The sequence below is a fragment of the Falco cherrug genome, chromosome 4 (assembly GCF_023634085.1).
Source record: "Falco cherrug isolate bFalChe1 chromosome 4, bFalChe1.pri, whole genome shotgun sequence".
In the NCBI taxonomy this organism is placed as follows: Eukaryota; Metazoa; Chordata; class Aves; order Falconiformes; family Falconidae; genus Falco; species Falco cherrug.
The window spans coordinates 19,906,861-19,928,475 of NC_073700.1; the positions used below are offsets into that span (position 1 = coordinate 19,906,861).

Sequence of the window (21,615 nt, forward strand, 5' to 3'; positions counted from 1 at the left end):
GGTTTGCATTTACTTCTGGGCTTCCCAGTTCCACTCTCCCATGCATTCTGAAGCCACACAGCAGAATGGAGGAGAAGCCAGAAGCCACCTGATTTGCAGCCTAGAAAAAGAGCAAGCTAGAAGTGCATTCATGAACTACGAAGGCTGAAGAAAGGCTCAGCAATCAAAACCCCCAGAAGTGAGCAATAAGCTTCCATCTTCTTAAGTTAATATATATCCAAGGCAGGACTTAAAGGACACAAGAAGACTAAGAAATTACATTCCCTACTTTTTATGCTCTTCTTATTTTGATATACTTCAGCCAGTTAAATGGGAAGGTATCTATGACTTCTGATCAAGGAGCTAGAAGGCTGTATTTTCTTGCCCTAAGCATGGAGCTGCACACACACACTGTGGATAGATGTAAGGAACAATTACAGTTACTTCCTAAATAAACGTCATTGACTTGAGAATCAAACCCAGGAGAGCTAGGAACAATGTGTAGACAAGCAGCTTTTTTCATAGTGCCTATCCTCAGATTTTCCAGAATGAGCTAGAAGGCCTGGCACCCAGACAGATAAAAGGTCATACTCCAGCCTCTTGAAGCTACTAGTAGCTGGGAGCCCAGAAGTCACAATCAATTTCTTATAACTATTAAACAGAGGACATGCACTTAATGTATCTTCTGAAGCGCAAGCTTTCCACAAAAGCAACGCACAACACCAAAACCAAATAATACAGCAAACACATGATGCAAAACTTAAGTTTTAACTTACCTCCAGCCAGCACAGTGTTGCACTCAGCTTCCTGACATTCCAAGCTGATTCAACCTGGTTTTAAGAGAAGACCGTAAAACAAGTATTATGTAATTCAACATTCAAGACTGCCAGCAAACTATTTAAGATAACATTCTGGCAGTAATTTAAGAACCTTTGTGAATATGAAGCAGTAATTATATTATGTGCATAGAAATGGGCACAGGACAGGATTAAAAATTATATTGCAATGCAGATGTTAAATAACTGAATTGTTTTCCATATTGGGATTATGTAGCCCATGCACAGAGGCTTCAAAATACAACAGCAATCACAGAAAACCAGTATCTTAGTGGAATTCTGTCCCTTTTCACCAAGCAACAGAAACTTGAATCAATAAAGCTCAAGCTAAAATGCTTTGTTTTGTGAAAATGGCTCAAGACTTTTGGCTTTCAGAGAGGGTCCTAAAGCCAGCGGTACATGTGAAATATCATTGTTTTTAACATGTGACAGATTCAGACTATTTGTGTGGTAGTGTGGTCTAGTGAGGTGATTAGGGTTAAAAGCCAGGAAGCCTTGATATATAATCCTGGCTCTCGTAAAGATCTGCATGGCCTGAAAATCTTGGTTTTTCTATTAAAAAGGAGAAAAAACCTAGTGTGTTTTCCACATGTACCATCTGGTTATTGTGAATATCAGTAACAAACTGTACAACTGTGTTCATCACCTATTTGCGATTTTGTGCAACACTAACTCATGATACAACAACCATCCTAGATTATTCTGTCAAATAAGTGGGTCTCGAAATTTCTGCCTACCATTCTAAAACCCATGCCCTCATTTTAGTCTATGGTCAGAATGGTTTCAATTATGTGATCCAATAGTTTGATTAAAAGCCTTGAGAGAACATCTAATTGGTTAACACCAGCCAAGGAGATGCTAGGCACAGAGCTGTATCTGGGAAGCATGTCTATTTCAAAACAGCAACCTAACCACAGAACAACATGGCATCCATTCTAAACTTCTGCTATTTTCTTAATTCTTTATATCCTGTGAAAAAACTAGGATACAGAACACAAAATCAAGGTAGCTGCTGCTTGTGTAAGACATGGACAAACACCAGAATCTTGAAAACTGACACTTGCCTTCCTACTTCCATTCAGTGACTGACTACTAGAGAAACCTCTGCATTAGGATTTTTTTTGGTTTTACATACGTATTACTTGTTAAAATTTTAAATGCCTCACTTTAGGTTCTAGCATGCTTCAGAACACACCTTCCATACTCAGTGCATAAGCTTAAAACCACCCTAAAACCCAAGAAAAACACCCAAAAACCCAAATCCACAACAAAACCCCCAAAAATCAGTTTTTTAAAAAGCATGTAATGGTAGCCTATATAAAACACTACAGTTTCAGTCCTACAGACTAAATTATTTCCCATGCTTTCTCAGAATCCAAAAAAGTAGTGGTATTATCATAGTCAAACATGGTGGTTTTGTACAGTTCCATCAACATAAAATAATAATTATTTGTGAATTCTGCATTTACAAGAATCAAGACACATCACAACACAGAACAAATCACAAACAAACAGAATTGTCTGGAGTCTCTTGCAACTCCACTTCTCACCTACAGCTAAAAAGCTGCTCCAGAAGAGCAGCAATACTTAGAAGTCTTACTAATTCCCACATGCATCCTAACAGCTCAATCTAGACATATAAAGCCTTTAATTTTAAATGACTCAATTATGTATTTTTAATGCACAGAAGCAAGTTCATTTTAAAAGGTAAGTTTGCTAAATGACAGTACAGGGTCCAACACTAGGTCCCTAAAACATACAGCTTTTTTTTAAACTTACATTCTTTTCTCCTTCATTGACATAGACTTCATAGCAATACGCCAGAAGGATATCGATTAAACCAAGATATACAAGGTAACGACTTCTTTTATCCAGAAGATAAGATTTATTTGTGAATCTTCTCAGCTGCTCTCTCTCTTCCTCAGAGAAGACAACTATAAAAAGTAAAAGAATAATTGATAACAAACTTAAAGCTGGCACATTCATTTTAATAGGTGGCAATACTACTGCAATAGTCGCTTTAAAACGAAGCATGTAACTAATCATGTATCACTCACTCAAAAAGCCTAAATCATTCTTACTTTCATTTTTGACTTTAACTAAACTCTTATTAAACTCTTGATTTCAAATTCAAGTTCCAGCCGTGCAGTGTACTACACGTACATACGAGCAATTCTGAACTGCTCTGAACATGCCAAGGATTTCTGTGGATGCCCGAGTATCTTAAAGATAAATGCACAATCAGGATCTGAGTAAACCGAAGTTTAAGTCCACATTGTATGAGACAAAACTAAAAACAGGATAACAAAAACATATTTTCTCATTGTAGAAAAGGGTAAGAACTAAAGAAATAGGGAAGGAAAAAAAAAAAGATACAGTTCTGTATTTCCAAGCTTCACCAGTTTCAACTCATGACCTAGGTGTGATTTAGGAGCTTTTCTTGTGCTGTCTGATAACAGCCTTCCAGTGTTTGAGGAAGATCAAACATCAAAACCTTACCCCACCAACGCTGGTATGAAAACTGCATCTCCTTCCAAAGAGCTATGGTATCTACCATCAGTGCCTGTCATATTTCGCTCTTTATATCTTCAGTGTACCTCATTTAGTTAAGAATGGTTACACTGAGCCAACCCCAAGAATCTTCTTACCCAGTACTTTCTCTTTGGGATGCATAATGAAGACAACAACACTGCAGGCATACTGTGACAATCCATCAAAGTATTTCTCAAAGAAACAGTGATACAGACATGGATAGCTAAGACTGAATATTGAATAGTAATCCTTCTGAAGGGCACTTAAAACATTTCAGAAAGCATGGCAGAATTGCCTTGAAGTAACAGTAGAGATTAAGAAGATGGCTTCTTGATTTACTTTTGAACTTGTTCAGAGATGGCTTCTAGTTGGCTATTTAGTACAATTAAAACAGCCAGAAACCAGAGCTAAGAGACTTTCATCCAGGCTGCCCAGAGCACAGGCATTTCATGTCAACAGGCTCCAGTTTACTGAATAGGATAGATGTAGCGCGCACATTTTGGTCACACCACAGAAGGAAATACTACTAGCTTGACAGCTAATGCTTTGCTACGCTGAGGAAGTCCAACCCCATGATTTGTTCAAGCACCAATTACACTGGAACCAAGTTTAAAATACCACTCATTGAAAGAGATTTCTCTGAGGACAGGAACAAGCCTAATGCAGCACTCTTGTTACTCTTTCAAAATAAACCCTAAGTGCCAGGGTAGATACACGATGTACCCCTTAACTCATTGATTTTCAATTATTTTTTTGTAGGGGAAGGGGAGGGGGAACAAAACCCAAAATGCTACAAATAGCAGAATCTCTCATCATTTATTCTTTTATCACCCCATTTTCGAGTCACTATGTTCTGGCATACTTACCTGGGGGCAGAGAAAAGCTGTAGGCAAGATTAACAAACTTTAAAATGTAAAACAGTTAACACTAAGATGAGGATGTGATACTGGTTAAGCGTTACTATGTTCATAACCCCTGACTGAGTACCCAAAGAGTCCTTGCTGTCCGACAGGCAGCTGTAGAGTCAGCCTTTGTAGCTCCCCGACACAGATCCCTGAATATTGCTCTGAAGTCAAGCAAGTCTCCCTTTATTTACAAGCTCTCACAAAAAGAAACTCCTGCTTTTTTAACCTCTGGAGAAAGCAAGTGTCTTCCACTTGCTATGATCTCATAACAAAGTGACAATTTAGCCAGACCAAGGCAGCTTAACTCTGGTTTTCTGTTAATACAATGCAGTTTAGCATCACCCCTTAAATCACAAATACAGATGATGTATCTACAGTATACAGCAAATTTCTTTACGAAGCTCTTAAATTGCATTGATTCTTCAGCGAGTCGCCTCTATCATTAATATTAAAATTAACCAGAAACCCATACATGCAACCTTGTAGCACATTTGAAAGAAACAGCTTCTGAAAAACATAAAACCACTTTGTAAGTTGCTACAGTAGGGTGGGTTTAATGAGCTATCACAACAGGGTGTTTACAGTTAGACGGTCCAACTGAAAATAAAAAAGGCATTTCCAATTTCAGCTAGCTTCTACTAGAAAACCCTCTCCTGGAGTACAATACAATTTATTATAAAGTAATACACAAATAGCAGCTTCACCCTGAAGAGCAGCACAAAAGAGTAGAGCTGAAACTAAAGCTAAAGATGGAAAAGCAATTCTGAACAGCAAACAGCCAAAAGTTTGTTAGCGAAGACCACTACAGCAGATCACATTTATAAATGTTAAGATCACTTCTGATGATTAACAGTAATAAAGATTTATTAAAAAGAGGCAAAATAATTCCTTCAAAGCACATGAGACTATCACAGACAGAATACCTGTTAAATAGTTATGCCAGCACTCTTGTATTTCTAAGCCTACCTCAATGTGCTTGCTACAGTTCGCAGTCAAGATGCACATGCATCAAGAATGCAACTGCCCTCCTTCAGAAACTCAGTATATTCAGTACTGGGCCCACCTCTGAGAATGCACTCTTCTTAATCAGCAACCACAACCTGAAGTTTGCTTCTGCCTCATAGCTGATCAAAATTAAATGACTTTCTTCAGAGAGAAGATGCAGTCCAACACAGAACAAAAAATTCACTTTATAGTTTTACTAGCAAGTATTTGTTAGATTCTCTAAAATCCACATTCCAGAGGAATATGTAAATGTGAGCCATACTTCTAAGCAGCAAGCAAAGAAACACTTGATGAAGTTCATGAAATCTAAGAGATAGTTTTCTTCTGCTAAAATTCAAACTTTCTGAAGCATCATAACACATACAACTGGACCATAAACACAGAAACTGCAAGTCTACTAGACAACAGCAAACAAGACAGACCAGATAGTTCGCAAAGCTAAGTGTTACAAGATGTTCATTAACTCACCGCAAAGTACCAGGTGTTCTAAATAAAATTTCTCCCTCTGGAGAGAATACTTCAATTTTACAAATAAAAATCTACGCATTCCTTAAAGTTCTTGATTAATAAATGATCCAGGCCTGAAACTCATTATTAACGTGTCAAAACCACCACCTACTTTGTTTTTCCAATTCAAAAGTACATAGTATAAGATTAACAGAACAAGTGAAATTGTAATTACATTTTCTGTTATATTGCCAGTACACTTTTGCACCATTGCGTTACCAGTGTTCCATCTAAAAATCTGTACAACAATTAACCTAATACAATGCAATATCTGCTACTTATCAAGTATTAACTTCGCAATTTTTCCTGAAGTTTGATTTTAAAATGTTTTCTATATTTGTTAGCGCCAAAATCATGTTTCTTCTAGCCACAGTATAACTGTGTATTAACATATGTCTAAAGGAACCAGAGAAACTAACCACATACAAAATTACCGATAGATGAGACTACAAAGGCTACCCTTACTTGTTAATCACGTTAAAATGCTTATTTCAAATTGCCTTCAGTCAATGAAGTACAGCTTAACCTCTAAAGGGGAGAGTGAGGTCTGACAGCTAGAGAGTGTTTTGTTATGGTCTTACTGATATTTTATGCTGCTGACCATATCACTTAAATCAAGCCAGTGTAAGATCTCTATCTCAAGACTACTATGACACTTACAATTCTACGTGTTTTAGAACTTAGATAAACCATGCTATCTAGATAGATCCCTGACTCAGTGGTCAGACTCAGAAAATTACAGAAAGTATAGGTCAGGAAGGGCCTCTGATAATCAGATAGCCTGGCCTTCCAGTGAAAGCAGAGCCTTGGCTTATGGTCCATCAAGCCAAGTCTTTCCTTCGAGATGGCTGTGGAATTAAAGTAACTGAGCAGAACTGATCCCCCTGCCTGTCCGCCCCCCACCACCCCACCCCCCTTTTTAAATGTTAACTAAAATATCCTGCTACAATACTAAGTTTTTAAATGTGTCATTCTGTCCCTGTAAATTAAGGAATTGGCAACACCAGATAAAGGAGGACATCAGCCAGCAGAGAGTAATTTGAAGTAGAATAAAAATGAATTTTTAATTAAGTTGAATGTGATTGTTACAAAATACAAAACCTTTTGTCTGGAATCTGCAGAAGCAAGACTCTAATGTAAACTTCAGCAGCAGCAACCGAGCTTTCCAAAAGCTTTATTCCCTCATGGAAAAGTCTGTGTAATTAGTTAGGCTTCATGGAGTATTACTTGACTTCCATTAGATATTTTAAGTGTGAACAAAAACTGGGCCTTTCAGCTTTAGAAAAAGACCACTCCAAAAATGGTATTTTGATACAAACATGACAGTGAAACCTGCTCTCTAGTATTTCTTCTGTTCCTCAGCCATACTGCAAAAGCAATCATCTTAGCTGCCTGGTGATTGACCAGCCTACGAAGAAAATAAACAAGAAACCCCACAAAGGGCAAGAAGAGACAATACACAGTGAAATACTCTCCTTCCCACATGGTAACTTGAGGAGTCAGTTCCCAGTGACATTCCTGATTCCACAGACACCATGTAGGTGGGAACTTCCCTAACAAGAGCAGTAACAGAGCACAAAATACAGGGACTCTAAAGGTACCAGGTGTCAAATTCTAGTGCTGACACTCCAATACTGTGGTAGCCTGTACTGTAATGTACCATCAGCTTTAACATTACTATTCCTACCTTCTTGTCTTACCAGTCATCTACCTTCCATAAACAACCCTCTAAAAGGATACACCATGTCATGTTTGAGGGTAGCAGACTTCTCCAGTACAAGCTGCTGCATGTTGGACATCTTGCAACTTCCATTCCGTCTCTCTGTTTCTATGTTCTTGTGTAACAGCTTTGGACAGCACAGGTTTGATCAAGAATATCACTTTTCTTCAAACAGGACAGACAAGTGTTTCTGCAAACTGGTCATGGCAGTCCACCTACCACTAGTTGTACACATTTTAGACACCCCAATATTTGAAGTCTCTTTACAAGCTGTATACTTGGAAGTTCTCATCATGGAAGATTATGGAAATGACCTTATTTCTGATGCTTTCCTTAGCACAAGACATGAATTTCTAACTCAGGAAGAGTACAAAATCTGGGTACTGTTTTATGCCTTTTTTCCATAAGCAATGAAAAGAAACTGCATGAAGGTTTCAACCCCTCCTATATGCCCTTAAACAGGTTCAAAAGTGCACAGGGGAAATTTGTATCTGATTTTTATAATGAAATGGTTTGAGTTTACACCTACCTGCAGCAGGATACATGCACACACAGGCTCAAAGAATCACTGCACATCACTTCATAAAACACCCCGAAACATACTGCAACACATGTAACTTTTGTGCCCCTAAAGCTTCTGTGCTCAAGTACACTTTGGCTTTTTATAGCTAAGCACTAGTGTTCAAAGGCTTTTTACTACAAGCACACACTAGTACCAACAACAGCCTACTTACCCTTCTAGCCGTATAGCACACCTTGGCTTAACGCAGTCAGAACTCTACCCAGTTCTAGTGAAAATAACATAAAAATTCTCAAGTAGTAAAGAAGGTCCTTCACCTAGCACAGTCCATCTTTCTTTAATGTGCCTTTTCTATGTCACTTTGATTTACTAAGCGTGCATACTGGAATATATATTAAAGCAGATAATGCAGTCAAATTGCATTCAGCTTGTAAAAATTCCTCAATCTGTAACTGAGATTAGCTGCACCATCCCCTTTGATTGAATAAGGCACAAAACCAATGGAAAACCACAGGGAACTCATCCTACTGATGATCAGATTCCAAGTCCAACAGCCTGGACCCATCTCCTGCCCTTTTGCACTTCCATTCATAAAAGATCTTCAAGTAGAACCTGTACTCCCTCTCATGGTGGTTTCTTTCACCACAACTCACACAGGTTAAAGAACCTCCAATGGTTTCAGATCTTCAGCCACTTGCCATCCCCAGTCCCTGTTGCCAGTCAAACAGCACTAACAATGCTACCAGAACAATGGCCTTTCTTGGGGAAAGGGGGAGGCGTTGTCATTAACTTCACCCAAACACCGTTCGCCCTCTTACATTACTTATTTCCTCACGATCGAGAAAACTACATGAGCCTCCTCACTCAGCCATATGAAGGTCAGGCTGAATTTTTTGCTCATTCTTATTAAATATATGTTTTATAACAAATGATTTGGAAAAAATCATTTACATAGCCCCACTTTCTGCACAACTTGGTTTGCAGCAGGCCTGTCAGGCTTTCAAGGAGTTTGTCTGTTGTTGTTGTTGCCCCTAAAACCCAGCAATATATTTGGGTTTTCTTCAGAAATTCAATTTAGAGTAAAAACATACTTTTATCAAATGAAATCATCCAGCAGCTATTCATTTTCATTATATTCCTTAACACAGGCTAACATTAGCTTGTTTCATTTACTAAGGAGTGAATGGATAAAAATGAACAAAGGAACCCTTCATTATTCTATTTTCAAGCCTCTTGCACCTTTGTCCAATGCTTTTTAAAATCAAATGCTTATGATAGATGTAATTAACAATTTCTGACTTCAGAGGCTGAAAAGAAACCAATAATGAAGATCAGATTATATTCACAGTAAAATATGCAACATTTACCCTAATTCCATTGTTCTCCTGTAGGAGATGTGAAAGTGCAGGTATTATGAGTGGACTAATATTTGTTAAGGACCTCTGGTGAAGGGATTATCATTACCTATTTTAGTAATATTGGATTTTCATACTATGTAGAAATGAACAAAAAACAATAAAAGAATATACATAATAGTAACTTGTAATGCTCTCTGCAACCACTGCGTACAGATCTGTGTACAGCAAGTTCTCTCTTACCAATACTATTACAAAGTCATCTACTCAACCTAAAACCATCCCTTTTACTTTCTAAAAGGACACAAAGATTTTCCTTTGAAAGAAGTCCAAGACCCATAAAAGTAACAGTAGAGTAATAAATACTATGAAATTCTGTGGTACTGTGTAAATGAAATAAAACATCCTGCAGAAGACATGCTCATCAGAAATAGCACAATCTTCCACAGCTGATCCTTGGAAAAGCTGCTGTGAATTGTCAGCACCATATTTGGAAGTGGGCACAACAAACAGTTTTAACTATTTTTTCCATTGAAAGTACAACTAGGAAAGGGAGAACAGTTACTCAAAAAATCTGGAGGGGAGAAAAAGAAAAAAAAAAAGATGCACCAAAGGACCCCTTTTCTAGCTACTACAACCAATGCACGAAGATAAGTTTGATTTGATTTCAGATGCCATGACTTACTGACACTAGCAGCTCCTTTGAAATCCTAAAGATTACAACATGTCCTTGAAAGTAAATTTTCTTCATTGATACCTGAGTTTCTAGAATGGCCTTGATGACCAGTTAACTCCAAAATTTGTTATGCAGATGAAAAAAATATTAAGAAATCACACACTACACTACATAATTGACAGAAATGCTTAAGATTAAATGACCACTTTACAATATACTGTCAACTGCTCCACACAACTGCCTCAAAGATTTCAGTATATAACCGTCCCTCAGAAAAAAAAAACCAACTTTGCAGACAGGAGATGTAACAGAATATTCCTCTATTAAGAATGGTTAAGACTGCAGATTAAGGATGGTTTTATCCTACATTCCTGTAAGAACAGCCACCTAGAACGTAACAGGCATCACGACAAGTACCATTCAAGCAACAAGTGGTTTTGTGTGTGTATATATATATAAATATATGTATGTTCTCACCAAATTTATCAGTGTTATGCTCCTGATGACTTTCTCCCTGCAAGGCTGTCATTTTTTTATGAGCATCAACCCACCATGGTTTGTACTTTAAAACATGCTGAATAGCTTCATCTTCAAACAAATCAGCTCTGGGAAAAAAAAAAAAAAAAGTCATGTGCTATTTATTTCAGTTTATAGTGTATGTGGGTATATTTTAAGCCATACATTTAGTACACACGACCTAGCTCCAGGACATTTTCCATACATTAGAAATAAGTTCTTTGACTTAAAACCAGAAATAATAAAAGCATAAACAATATTCTCTTATCTTACAGTACCCCTTCCTTTATTTTTCCAGCTTTCCTGAGCTGGATAAGAAGCCTAGGAAATTACTGACCTTGCAGCATAACATGAAGGTGAAGAAACCTGAATTGTTGTGGATATATCTGAAAGAAACCATTCCAAAGAGAAGACTTCTCATACAATATCACTAGCAGCAAACTTGGTTTTACTGAGAACTTCTCCCACTTTAAGTCTGTATACTTTGGGAAGGAAGGGAATGTAGCTAAAAGACAACAATGAAATAGGCATGGGGGTTGACTTTTAGGTAAACAAGGGCATGCTGTAGCAAGGTGGAAAAATGAAGAGTTGTACATCAATTCTGGAAGAGAAATTACCTCCATCTCAGCACATCTCAGCCGCTGTGGTAAAAATCTCAATATAGTAATTCTGGGAGGATTTATACTAAAGGATTCGATTTCTAAGCCTCCTCTTACCATTTCAGCTTTTTCTTCACACCGAACAATAGTATAAATAGTGAGAATTGAGAAAAACCACAGAAATTTAATACATTCTTAATCACGATAAAAAAACTGCCAAATCTACTGAACACAATGTAATTTGCTTTACTCACACTGACAGATTTTTTGTTGCCTTCCTTCAGTGTCTTTATCAAGTAACTTAGATATCAGCCAGCATACATTTCTCTCAAAAGCAACAGAACACTTGTTTGCCACCATTTCCCCCAGAGATGTCCTTACCAGGGTACACAGGAAAACAATCTTTGTTGAAGAAAGGTTGGTATCATCTGTTCTGAAGCAACTAAAACAGCCATTAAACTAAACTGTTTGTAGCTCACCTACCAGGCCAGAATACAGGGTCTAAGATGGAAACTTACAATTACCATCATTTGCATCACATTATAGGTTAGGAACTACCTCAATTCTAGTGATATGTGCTTCCAACTGAAGTTTCAAGAAAGTGTTTCTAATTTTTATGTGCTACAGAAAGACATACAGCTGCCTCTGAAACACCTGCCTGGGGAAAAAGGCCACGTTTGCAAAGATATCTTCTGAAACAACTCAAAATGGGTTAAGCCTACCTCTCCCTGAACAAAACATACCACAAGTACTAATTGTCCCTACTAGGGACTAGACTCTTGTCCCACCAAATCAATCTTGCAGCCATCACCGTATAATTAACAGATCTCATGGCTTCAATTTACTTTATTGAAGTTTCTGAACCTAACTTGACCTGAAATACTCCAACTTGAAAGGTACAAAGAATCATTTACACCTTCATTACATAGAATGTAGAAGGCACAAATAAACACAAAGTCTTGGTTTGAAACTTTTCCTTGTTCTGCTGTAAAACAGGTTTCACATGATGGGACGCAAAAACCATGGTGGCCTAGACAAAGTCTTCATAACTTCAAAACTCAAGTTTTTCTTCCTCAGACCAGGCCATTTCAGTAATCTTTGTTTCACAGAGCAAAACAACGTCCTGACATCTACAAGCCAATACGCTGGCAGAGACTGGCTACTCAGCTGCTGAACAGACAAACTACAAAACAACGTTCAACAGTTCATAGCAGCCCCTGCTTGAACACAGCCTTAAGCAGTAATTAAACAGTCGAGTTACCCCCAAACAGATGAGCAGTATGTTGTGTCAGTGTCACACTTAAGAATACCCTTTTATGGCCTGCTGTGATGAGACAAAGAAACAGGCAAATAAAGTAAAGCTATTACTTCTGAAAGTGATCTTAAAACCAATCATTATGAAAAGAAAAAGTGAATGTATTCAATACTCACAAGTAATGATCAGAGTCAAACTTGGCAGCCTCAGCTGCCAGGCGTTTCTTCCTGCGTTCATCTACAGGAGTCTGGTCTGGATGCTTAATGTCAACAACATCACTGAATTCATCCTGTAAATGCAACGAAAATTATAGGACCCAGCCACAGGTATAACAAGCAACATTTATTTAATAAGAGTTTAGGAAGAAAGCTCATCAGCATTACACTGAAATCCCTAGATGCTCTTCAGTCTCCCTTTTAAATCTTCCAAATTCAGGCTCCATTGTACAAATACAGCATAAGAATTCCAAGGAAATTCAATTATTTGAAGCTCCTTAGAATTCCATGATATTATGAAGTCTATTCAGGTTGTTTTATCATAAGACAAGCCCATTATTTTGCATTATGCTAAAATTTGCAGTCTTTAACAAAAGCAAGCAACCACAACAATGACAAGGTAAAAATCATAGCTATGGTTCTTGTGTCTTGAGATTCTCACACTCTGAAGTGGCCATACATTCATTAATGGGCAACTGCATTGTCATTTTATGCATCATTAAGCGGCAGTACGTTAATGCTGATGGGAAACTTCATAATTTCATAGTAATAAAACAGTGTATATACCCTAACAGAATGTAAATACTTTCTCCTGAATAGCAACCCTTCTGCTCCAAACTCCAAAAACACAATTCATGCAATTATGAGTTACAGAGTTACATAATTGCTTTTAACAGCTACATCTTCAATTGCTCTAAGAACACCACAAAAAATTAAGTTACCATCTGCAATTAGAAGTTGTGTATACTATTACTGCAAACTGCAGCATGCTAGGTAGTACAGATAAGCTTCAATCTATTTGTGAATTAAAGAAGCTGCTGAACGCACAAAAACGAAGTAACTTCATTTTAAAGCTCCTATCCTACCAAGTAATCCACAGAAGCAATTTCAGCACATCAGCATAACCCTAGTAAATCTCACAGATAACAGGTGAGCAGACATCTTGAAAAGTACACACTTCAAAAGTTACTGCCTTGCGAGAAAAATCAAGTCTAAAATAAAAAGTACAATCATATAGTTACCATGAATTTCACAGTGAAAAAAAATGTAGTGCCACAACAATAACAGGACCTATAGATTAGCCAGCTTTATGTGTTTTTTTAATTGTGTAATTTCTTTGTAATTCAAAAGTATATTGAAATATACTCTACACCAATGTTAAGTATGTTTGAAGTCTGAATAGAAGACAATAACAAATATAAAGCAGAAGTGTTAACAGCACACTGTTAACAGCCTGTAGACTGTTTGCAGCTTGCCAGAACTATTCACCTGGCACGTGGCCTACTTCATACAGGCCTTTTCCTCCGTGTCTTCACAGGCTAGCTGAACCATGTTGGTGACAGCAGCCCACTTCCTGAGGCCATTTGTACTAAGGACCCCACTCAACCCTTTCCTCCAACACTGCAATCACTGCAGAAACAGATCAGCCTGTTGACTCTGCTACAAGATGAACTCTGTCTCAACTACCTGCTACCTCTGCAAGAACAAGGATTTGTCTTGACTACCACAGGCAAAAGCAGAATATTCTCAGTCACAGAACGCGCTAATGGAAAAGTTACCTAATGATCCTCTCTCGACTATGAAGTGAGCCAGGAAGCCCACCTAATGAGAAAGTTATCCAGAACTTTTATGATAGGACAAATATGCATCTACCTGCAGACGCTGGAACACCCCTGACCGCATATTCCCAAATCCGTAACAGTACTGTACTAGTAGAGTGTTTTCTGTGCTTGCTTTGTAAGGGGTCTGCTCTATTTCCCAGTCAAATTCTTCTTCCTCCTCTTCCTCCTCAGACAACTCGGCAGAGGCACCTTAATAAAATCACACAGTCAGAGAAAGATAATTACATAGAAAATATATATGATCTAATATAAAGGAAAACACTGATAACACAATAAGCCTTTCTCATTTTAGTTTATCTTTTAAGAAGTCTTAGACAACACTGGGTCATACAGGCAAATGCTTCCATCAGTAATTCATCGGTCCTGCTTTCAAAAATGAAGACCAGGAACACTAAATTTTTTAAGTATACTCCCTCAAAGACTGAGGTAATTGTTCCACTGATTTCAACAAGATCACCATTTCTACTAAGAGAACCCTGACAGGAGTAAAGTGACATTATCAATTATTTAAGACAGATATTAAAAAATTTAACACAGGTAGTCAAACATTTTTGTCTGTTAAATACTGATGTTAAGCAAGTCATCCACTGGAACCTGCGGTTTTAATTAGCTTCTACCATTCGAGCTGAAAGTCCAGTTTTACTAGCTTGTAGAAAGCACAAGAGTCAAATGTGTGTGCATTATGCAGCCACTAGAGGGGCACAGAGATCTACAGAGGATTAGCATCTTGGGCACATTTCTGAAAATGTAAACATAACTATGCCTAGAAAGATGATGCGTATATAACATACAACACATTAGTTCTCTGCTCATCCGTATTTTCAGATTCATTCACACCATTCCTGTACCTTGGACTAGACAATAACCAAAGTAATGTATTTTTTCACATCTCACTATGAAGTTCTATAATTATTTCACTATGTACATGTACCACTAGGTTAGACAAGATTTTTTTTGTCATACCTATCTCTTCCACTAAATGTTTTGCTGTTCTTAATTTCTTTGGTGCTAAAAGAGATGTCAGCATGTCCAGTCCCTCAAAATATTGACCAGGAATCTCCTTAGGTAACCGAAGTGTAAAAATTCCTTAAAGGAAAATAAAAATACAATTATTACATTAAAATATCCCAGAAAAAAACGTGCATTTTCCCTCTGATGAAAAGCTCACAGAAACTGGGTCACATGCAGGTAGCATGTTGTTAAGCATCAATCTCTGTGCATGTTTTTAACCTTACTTCACAAACTTCTCAGAAATAAAAGATTCTGATAATAGAGCATTAAAGAAAATATTTAACCAGCTGTAGTCTCTTGACTCACATGGCAAACACAAACCAACAAAATACAAGCTTTATTTCATTTCTAATCCTTCCACCAATCAGGCAATCAACAGAAGTTCATAGAAACCTAACTACATTCAACAATCTGATTGTCTTAAGTCAAGCACATAATAAAGGCTTTGCAAGTACCAATTATAGGTTTATCATTGTGTTCTTTTATAAATAATACATTAATTCCAGAAGGTATATATTTTATTCCAGACATATCTTCCACGAAGGTGCTGAGAAAGGCTAATGTCTTCTCTCCTAAGAGGTATCCAAGAGACTGCCTTAGAATTCTCTGATTTCTACTCAGCCCTACCTGACTTCTTTGTAGATTTACTAGACTAACAATCTTGGTACAGTAACACATCTAGCCCCCACAGGGCTCGAAGAGGACTTGTACTTGTTGTTTTCATTATTAGGACAGCTCTGAACACATCCTTGGTGCTTAAGGATGGCCTAAGTAAATACAATAAATCCTGTGCAAGATATTTTTTTTTATACTACATGACATAGGAGAAACTTGACATTTATGGTATCATACACTTCACTGAAGTTCTATGCAATTCCAGTGCAGCAAAGAAAAATGCTACTAACTTTCCAGTAATTATAAATTATACACATACTAATAACATTAACTAATACCTTTGTCTGTATTGTAAGATGCTTTTTCTCTGCCATCTTCTACAACTCTTCCAGGAAGTGTCAATCTGTGGGTAAAAAATGAGGCACCTCATTGAATGTCTGACTAATTCCATAACTTTACATTTCAGCCTATAAAAACATATGGCACATTCCAAGAGCAGCACAAAGGACTTAACCACATGACTCCTTCCAATAGTAATGGGAGACATGCAGCTGATTTCCCATGTACTTCAAAATCTTTTTCCCTAACTTGGCAGAAGAGATCAGCACCCGAAGTTGTGACTCCTGGTTTCCCAGGTTGGATGAGGTCACAGCCACCACAGACGTGACACTCTCGGCACTACATGCAACACCGAAAATGCTGCAATTTAAGAACTGTAAGATAACCCACAGTGACAGAATATGAGAAATCATCCAAAGTTCTTTTATTTCTTATTCAGAACACCTAGGTCACTGCATTCTATCAGTCCACTAAAACCCCTTGCAGCTGGTCTACTAATGCATATTATGGAACCATGTGCAAGAATACAGGGAACAAAAAATAATGAAGGTTAATAGCTCGTCAGCTCTTGCACACCTTAGGTTCCCTTAACACTTTTAACACCGAGATTGTCTCTTCCTTTTCTACAGAGTAGTAGGAAACTTGCTATCTAGAAAAAATATACAGCACAGAACCTCACTTCCTACTGCCTCCACCCACAGGACTTTGCTCCCTTTATATTATTACAAGTTTATCAAAATCCATTCTTTACCAAATATACTGTATCTGGCTCTCAACAAGGAAGAGGCACACATATATCCAGAGAATTGTCTTGCCATTTTACAATTAACAATCTATTGTAAATTTATAAAATTTTCTTTAAACTCCCTTAAATGTGATTTAATGACTAGAAACAAAGAGACCAGATCCATAAAAACAACTCTTTGCATGAAACAGGCTGTCTGCAGAACACAGTGTAAAAGCTGCAGATGAGGAGCGTTCTGAAGAGACCAAAATGAAGTTCATTCTCTACTGACTTATTTTAAGTTATTTTTTTTAACTCTTCCACTACTTACCTGAGAAAGTATGGTTTAACATGAAATTTAAAATCTTCCCCTTCAACATACACATCAAACTCTGAAGGTCTGGCATAAGGTACTTTGATTATTATTGTAAGAAAATCCGGATCCTGGGTAAGTTCAAAAGCTGGAGTTATCATGATGAATCCAGCAGAAGCAACCACTGGCTGTGTGGCCCTATCAAAACAGGAAAACAAGAAAAGATTATTGTAGTTTCCGATGTATGACAGCAAATAGAGGCTCTTCAAAATTCTTTAAGAACAACGTATCAGATTCTCACGGAATTATCTTCCACATGCTCAAGAAGAAAACACTCACGACAACAGCAATTAAACAAACAAAAAAGCGTTATCATTAATATGAAGGTACCACCTCTCTGCACCTTAATGAAACAGTTGAACATGCATCAAGGCAAAACATTTGGAGCACAGGAAAGTGCCTATTCAATTCCGTACAAACAACACACTAAATTCAGTCCTAGAACGCAGCACCTTTTTGCAACTGTTGTTTACAGTTTCATACATAGTGGATGTTAGATCTTTACAGTTCATTACTGACCTGATCACAAACCACTACTAAAAATTACTGAAAAACAGTAACATTTCAAAAAAATTAAGAGCTGTATTTTATAATTCACACACATATTAGTCCTAACACAAGCAATAGATTCAGTACATCCTAGATTATTAAATTTGAAGAGCAGTATGCTTAGTGCGTATGCTCAAAGCCACCGGAATAGTACATGCACAGTAAGAGAAAGATGCTCCTTTGTGGTGGGCTTGTGACACAAGAGCCATCTGAACCGTTTAAACATGAGCAGCTGACACATTCAGGATGTCCAATGCAAACATGCTTACTGTTTTGATCAGTTTGCAGGCTTTTCACAAATCTTGAAGTATCCTAAAAACCTCACATTCCTTCTGAGGATTCAGTCAGAGAAAACATAACTAATACAGTAGTTGTAACTGAACTAAATTACCTAGAGGATTAGAGCATATCTGGCATCTCCTTCACCAGGTGTTTTTAAGGGCAATTTAGATAAACATCCATCAGAACCATATGTACATGGGCATGTGTATATATTTAGCATGAGAGAAGGAATTTATACAGTACCATTCACCTTATATATAAATTGTCGGACTCTTCAATAGCTTCTAAATGCAAGATAATTCCTCAAGTTTAACTTAGAATACAGTTGGGGGGGGGGGGGGGGGGCGTGCAGGTAGGAAGGATCACACTCTTTTAAAATTATCTTTTTAAGATAAAAATATTTTTATCAAAACCTGCAAAACAGAGCTATTATCTGGAAAAGAGCTACTTTTGACTTTCGCAGTTATCTTTATTAAGCTTATACCCATTCTGACAATTTCATGAACACACACAGGAAATCAACCATAGAGGTGACTTAGCAGTCCTGAGTTAACAGTTGCCCTTTATCTCTTCGTCTTGAAAGTCTTTTCCAACCTAAATATTTCTGCGACAAACCGATTACCCTTTTTTTAAAATACAGATCTACCTCATTCAACAGGTATGAAAAAAAATTAAACTCCCCATTTCACCGCATCACTTGATTCCAGGGCAACATTCCCATCCATTCCAAGCTGAGAACCTGCCACGTGTTTATTGAGCTCTAACTAGATAGGAAATACCTGGCTTAAAGAACACCTGCACAGTGATTTACATTGCTGCGGGCTTTCTCCATTTAAGCACCACACGCTGTGCAACAACACAGGATAGAAGGTAACAAAAACCCACTAGCTCATTTAGACCCTTCAAAACAATATGCCAACCTGTATTTTTATCCTCTCAAATCAGAGGTCTGTTTTTGTTTTGGTTTGTTTTTTTTTTTTATTTTAACAGTAGCCCCAAAGCCAGGCCCAGCTGTTCCTGCTCTGAGCTTCTCAGCGCTGCTGCACTTGTGGAAGCCGTAACAAATAACCCCAAAACAACCTGGAAGCTCGCACACAAATCCCTGTTATTTCCCAGACCACAATCTCAGAACCACCGAGTTCCAATCCCCAGCAGCGCTTGCCACAAGCTAAAGTCAGGTACTCCAAAATAATTAAGCTTCCCTGCGTTTTCTGTAAAAGAGACAGCTATGCACCACAGAAAACAAAACATCAAAATTAAAGAAACCCTCCCCACACACACACACAAAAACCAAACAGCAAGTAGAACTGAACCGTTTCCCTTGCAGCAGGAGCTGGCAGGAAAAGGGACGTCGAACGCCTTGCCCTGCTTTCCCTCAGAGTCATTACAGTAGGGCACAATTCCCCCCCGCTGCCCGTTAAACCGGCTCAAACCGGACTCTCAAGCCGCGCCGCGGGGCACACAAGAGGGAAGCCCCTCGGCCGTACTCCCGTCGGCCCCGGGACAGGCGGAGAAGCCGCTAAGACAGCGGGGACGCAAGGAAGGAAGCAAGGCAGGCAGGCAGGCAGGCAGGCAGGCGCGGACTCCCCGCAACAGACCCGCACCCTGGCTGAGGGCCGCGAACCGCCGCCGCCCGCCCCAAGACCTGCTGAGGTGACGGAGCCCTCCGAAGTTGCGGCTGCCGGCGGGGACAGGACAGCGCCGCGCCGCTGCCCTCAGGCCAGGCCCACCCGCCGCCGCCGCCACTCACCGCGCCCGCGCGGCTCCCGCCGCTGCCCGCCCTCACCGCGCGCGCGTGGCTTTGCGACAGGGAACGCGCATGCGTCAGGCGGCTCCGGAGCGCGGGAAACGGCGCCGCCCCGCCGGGCTGCCCCGCCCCGGTCCTCCCGCCTCCCTGAGGGGCCGCCCTTCTCGCCGCTCCCCGCCTTTGGAAAAAAAACAAAAATGGAAGGGACGGGGTAGAGTGGCGGCGATAAGTGAGCGATGTAAGGCCTGGGGAGGGTCCCCTACCACACACCAGGCCTGGCCTTCCCTTACGCTCCCTCACGGGTCTCACCGTCGTCGGGGGCGCCAGCGAACAGGGCCGTTCCCGGCAGGCTTTACGTTAAAGCAAAAGTGATGATTTGGTGGGCCTGATGTCCTGGTTTAAGGGAGGTCTAAGGGTCTCCAGAGAGAAAAGCAGTATTTGAGCAGATCCTAACCCTCAAATTACTGTCATTCTGATACATCTATGGAATGCTAGTCAGAGACCGGGCTGCTGCAGTGTGAGGATTGCCTGCCTAACCTCAGCTCTTCTCTCCTTCATGATAGCTGCAGCCATACCTAAAACTGGTTTCTAACGTGGTCAGATACTGCTGAAAGTAAATTGTCTCACAACTAAGTATATAAGAAATACCTGTATGTGTGTAAGTAAAGCGTGCAGTGAGAACAAATACCTCTGGAGAGGACAGAATGAAGTTAAGAACTGAGTAAATAGGAATAGAAGGTTTGGACCTAATGTAAGGTGAGGTGGTAAGGATAAAATGATTTCAAGAACCAAAATGCATCAAAGTGGAGGACTGCAGAAATAAATGGAAGAGTGACCTCGCCAGCAAGTCAGAATAGGAATTCCCAGTTACATAAGTCTCTTCTAAGACAGCGGATAAATGCAAACAAGACAGACAATGTAAATAAAAGTCAATCCTGATGAATCAAAAGAAATACAGCATCAAGGAGAAAATACAACAGGCAGCTCAAAAAATTGCTAAAAGCAGAAAAATTGGTTTAAAAGCCATAATTTACGTATCTTTAAATATAGCACCTAATGTAGGATTAATCTGATTTTTCTGTCATTAGACCATGAAAGGTATTCTGGTTCCAGATAATCTTCTACATTTTTAAATTCCTCTGACTCTTCCTCTCCCGGCCTCCTCTGAAATGCATTCAAACATTTTTCCTGACGGGAAAAAAACATAATTATGTAACCTCTGCTAATGAAGGTTTTTTATTAAAAAAAAAGACAAACAATCTTTCAAGCTAATAAAGATTGATTCTTCTTGGGGGAAATCCACTGAATATACCATCTTTTCACGAGAAAACATCTTCACTCTTGTAAAGAACTGAACCAGCAGTTTAAATACTGCACAAAAATTAAATAGTTGCTTCAAAATAGATCATTCTCCCCATTGATCTAAAATTGATGGATGTTTTTAATATTCAGCCTAAATTTTCTTATGTCCCAGTTTTTTACATGCAGAAATTGAAGATGCATGGCATATAAAATGCATTTTTTTATATTAAGATGTTAATGACATCTAATTTCAGATGCTGGTTTGACTTGGACCAAGGCCTTGATCAAGTCCTCAGAAACTTTTGACGCATTTCCAGAGAACAGCGCTATTTAACCTCTGGACCTTGCCAATGCAATCTATAGTAAGAATATTGGACAGGAAGCTGAGTTATGAACCAGTAGGCGCCATCTACTCTGGGTATATTTAAATT

General features: G+C 38.8%; 1 protein-coding gene across 3 annotated transcripts in view; it reads right to left on the reverse strand.

The window, feature by feature from the left end:
• Window positions 1-19,968, reverse strand: part of SHQ1 (SHQ1, H/ACA ribonucleoprotein assembly factor) — a 51,498-nt gene extending 31,530 nt beyond the window's left edge. The window contains exons 1-9 of one of the 3 annotated variants that reach the window (XM_055709037.1): window positions 19,886-19,968; window positions 17,263-17,442; window positions 16,207-16,271; window positions 15,206-15,328; window positions 14,274-14,431; window positions 12,582-12,694; window positions 10,513-10,640; window positions 2,595-2,749; window positions 756-809 (exon numbers count right to left, since the gene is read on the reverse strand). In XM_055709037.1, coding sequence (XP_055565012.1) covers window positions 756-809; window positions 2,595-2,749; window positions 10,513-10,640; window positions 12,582-12,694; window positions 14,274-14,431; window positions 15,206-15,328; window positions 16,207-16,271; window positions 17,263-17,405 — 939 coding nt within the window. In that variant the 5' untranslated portion in view covers window positions 17,406-17,442; window positions 19,886-19,968. Of the gene's footprint in view, window positions 1-755; window positions 810-2,594; window positions 2,750-10,512; window positions 10,641-12,581; window positions 12,695-14,273; window positions 14,432-15,205; window positions 15,329-16,206; window positions 16,272-17,262; window positions 17,443-18,619; window positions 19,659-19,885 lie in introns of those variants that run through there. The other 2 variants (XM_055709036.1, XM_055709038.1) reach the window with 2 other exon arrangements.
• Between the last annotated feature and the right edge of the window lie 1,647 nt (window positions 19,969-21,615).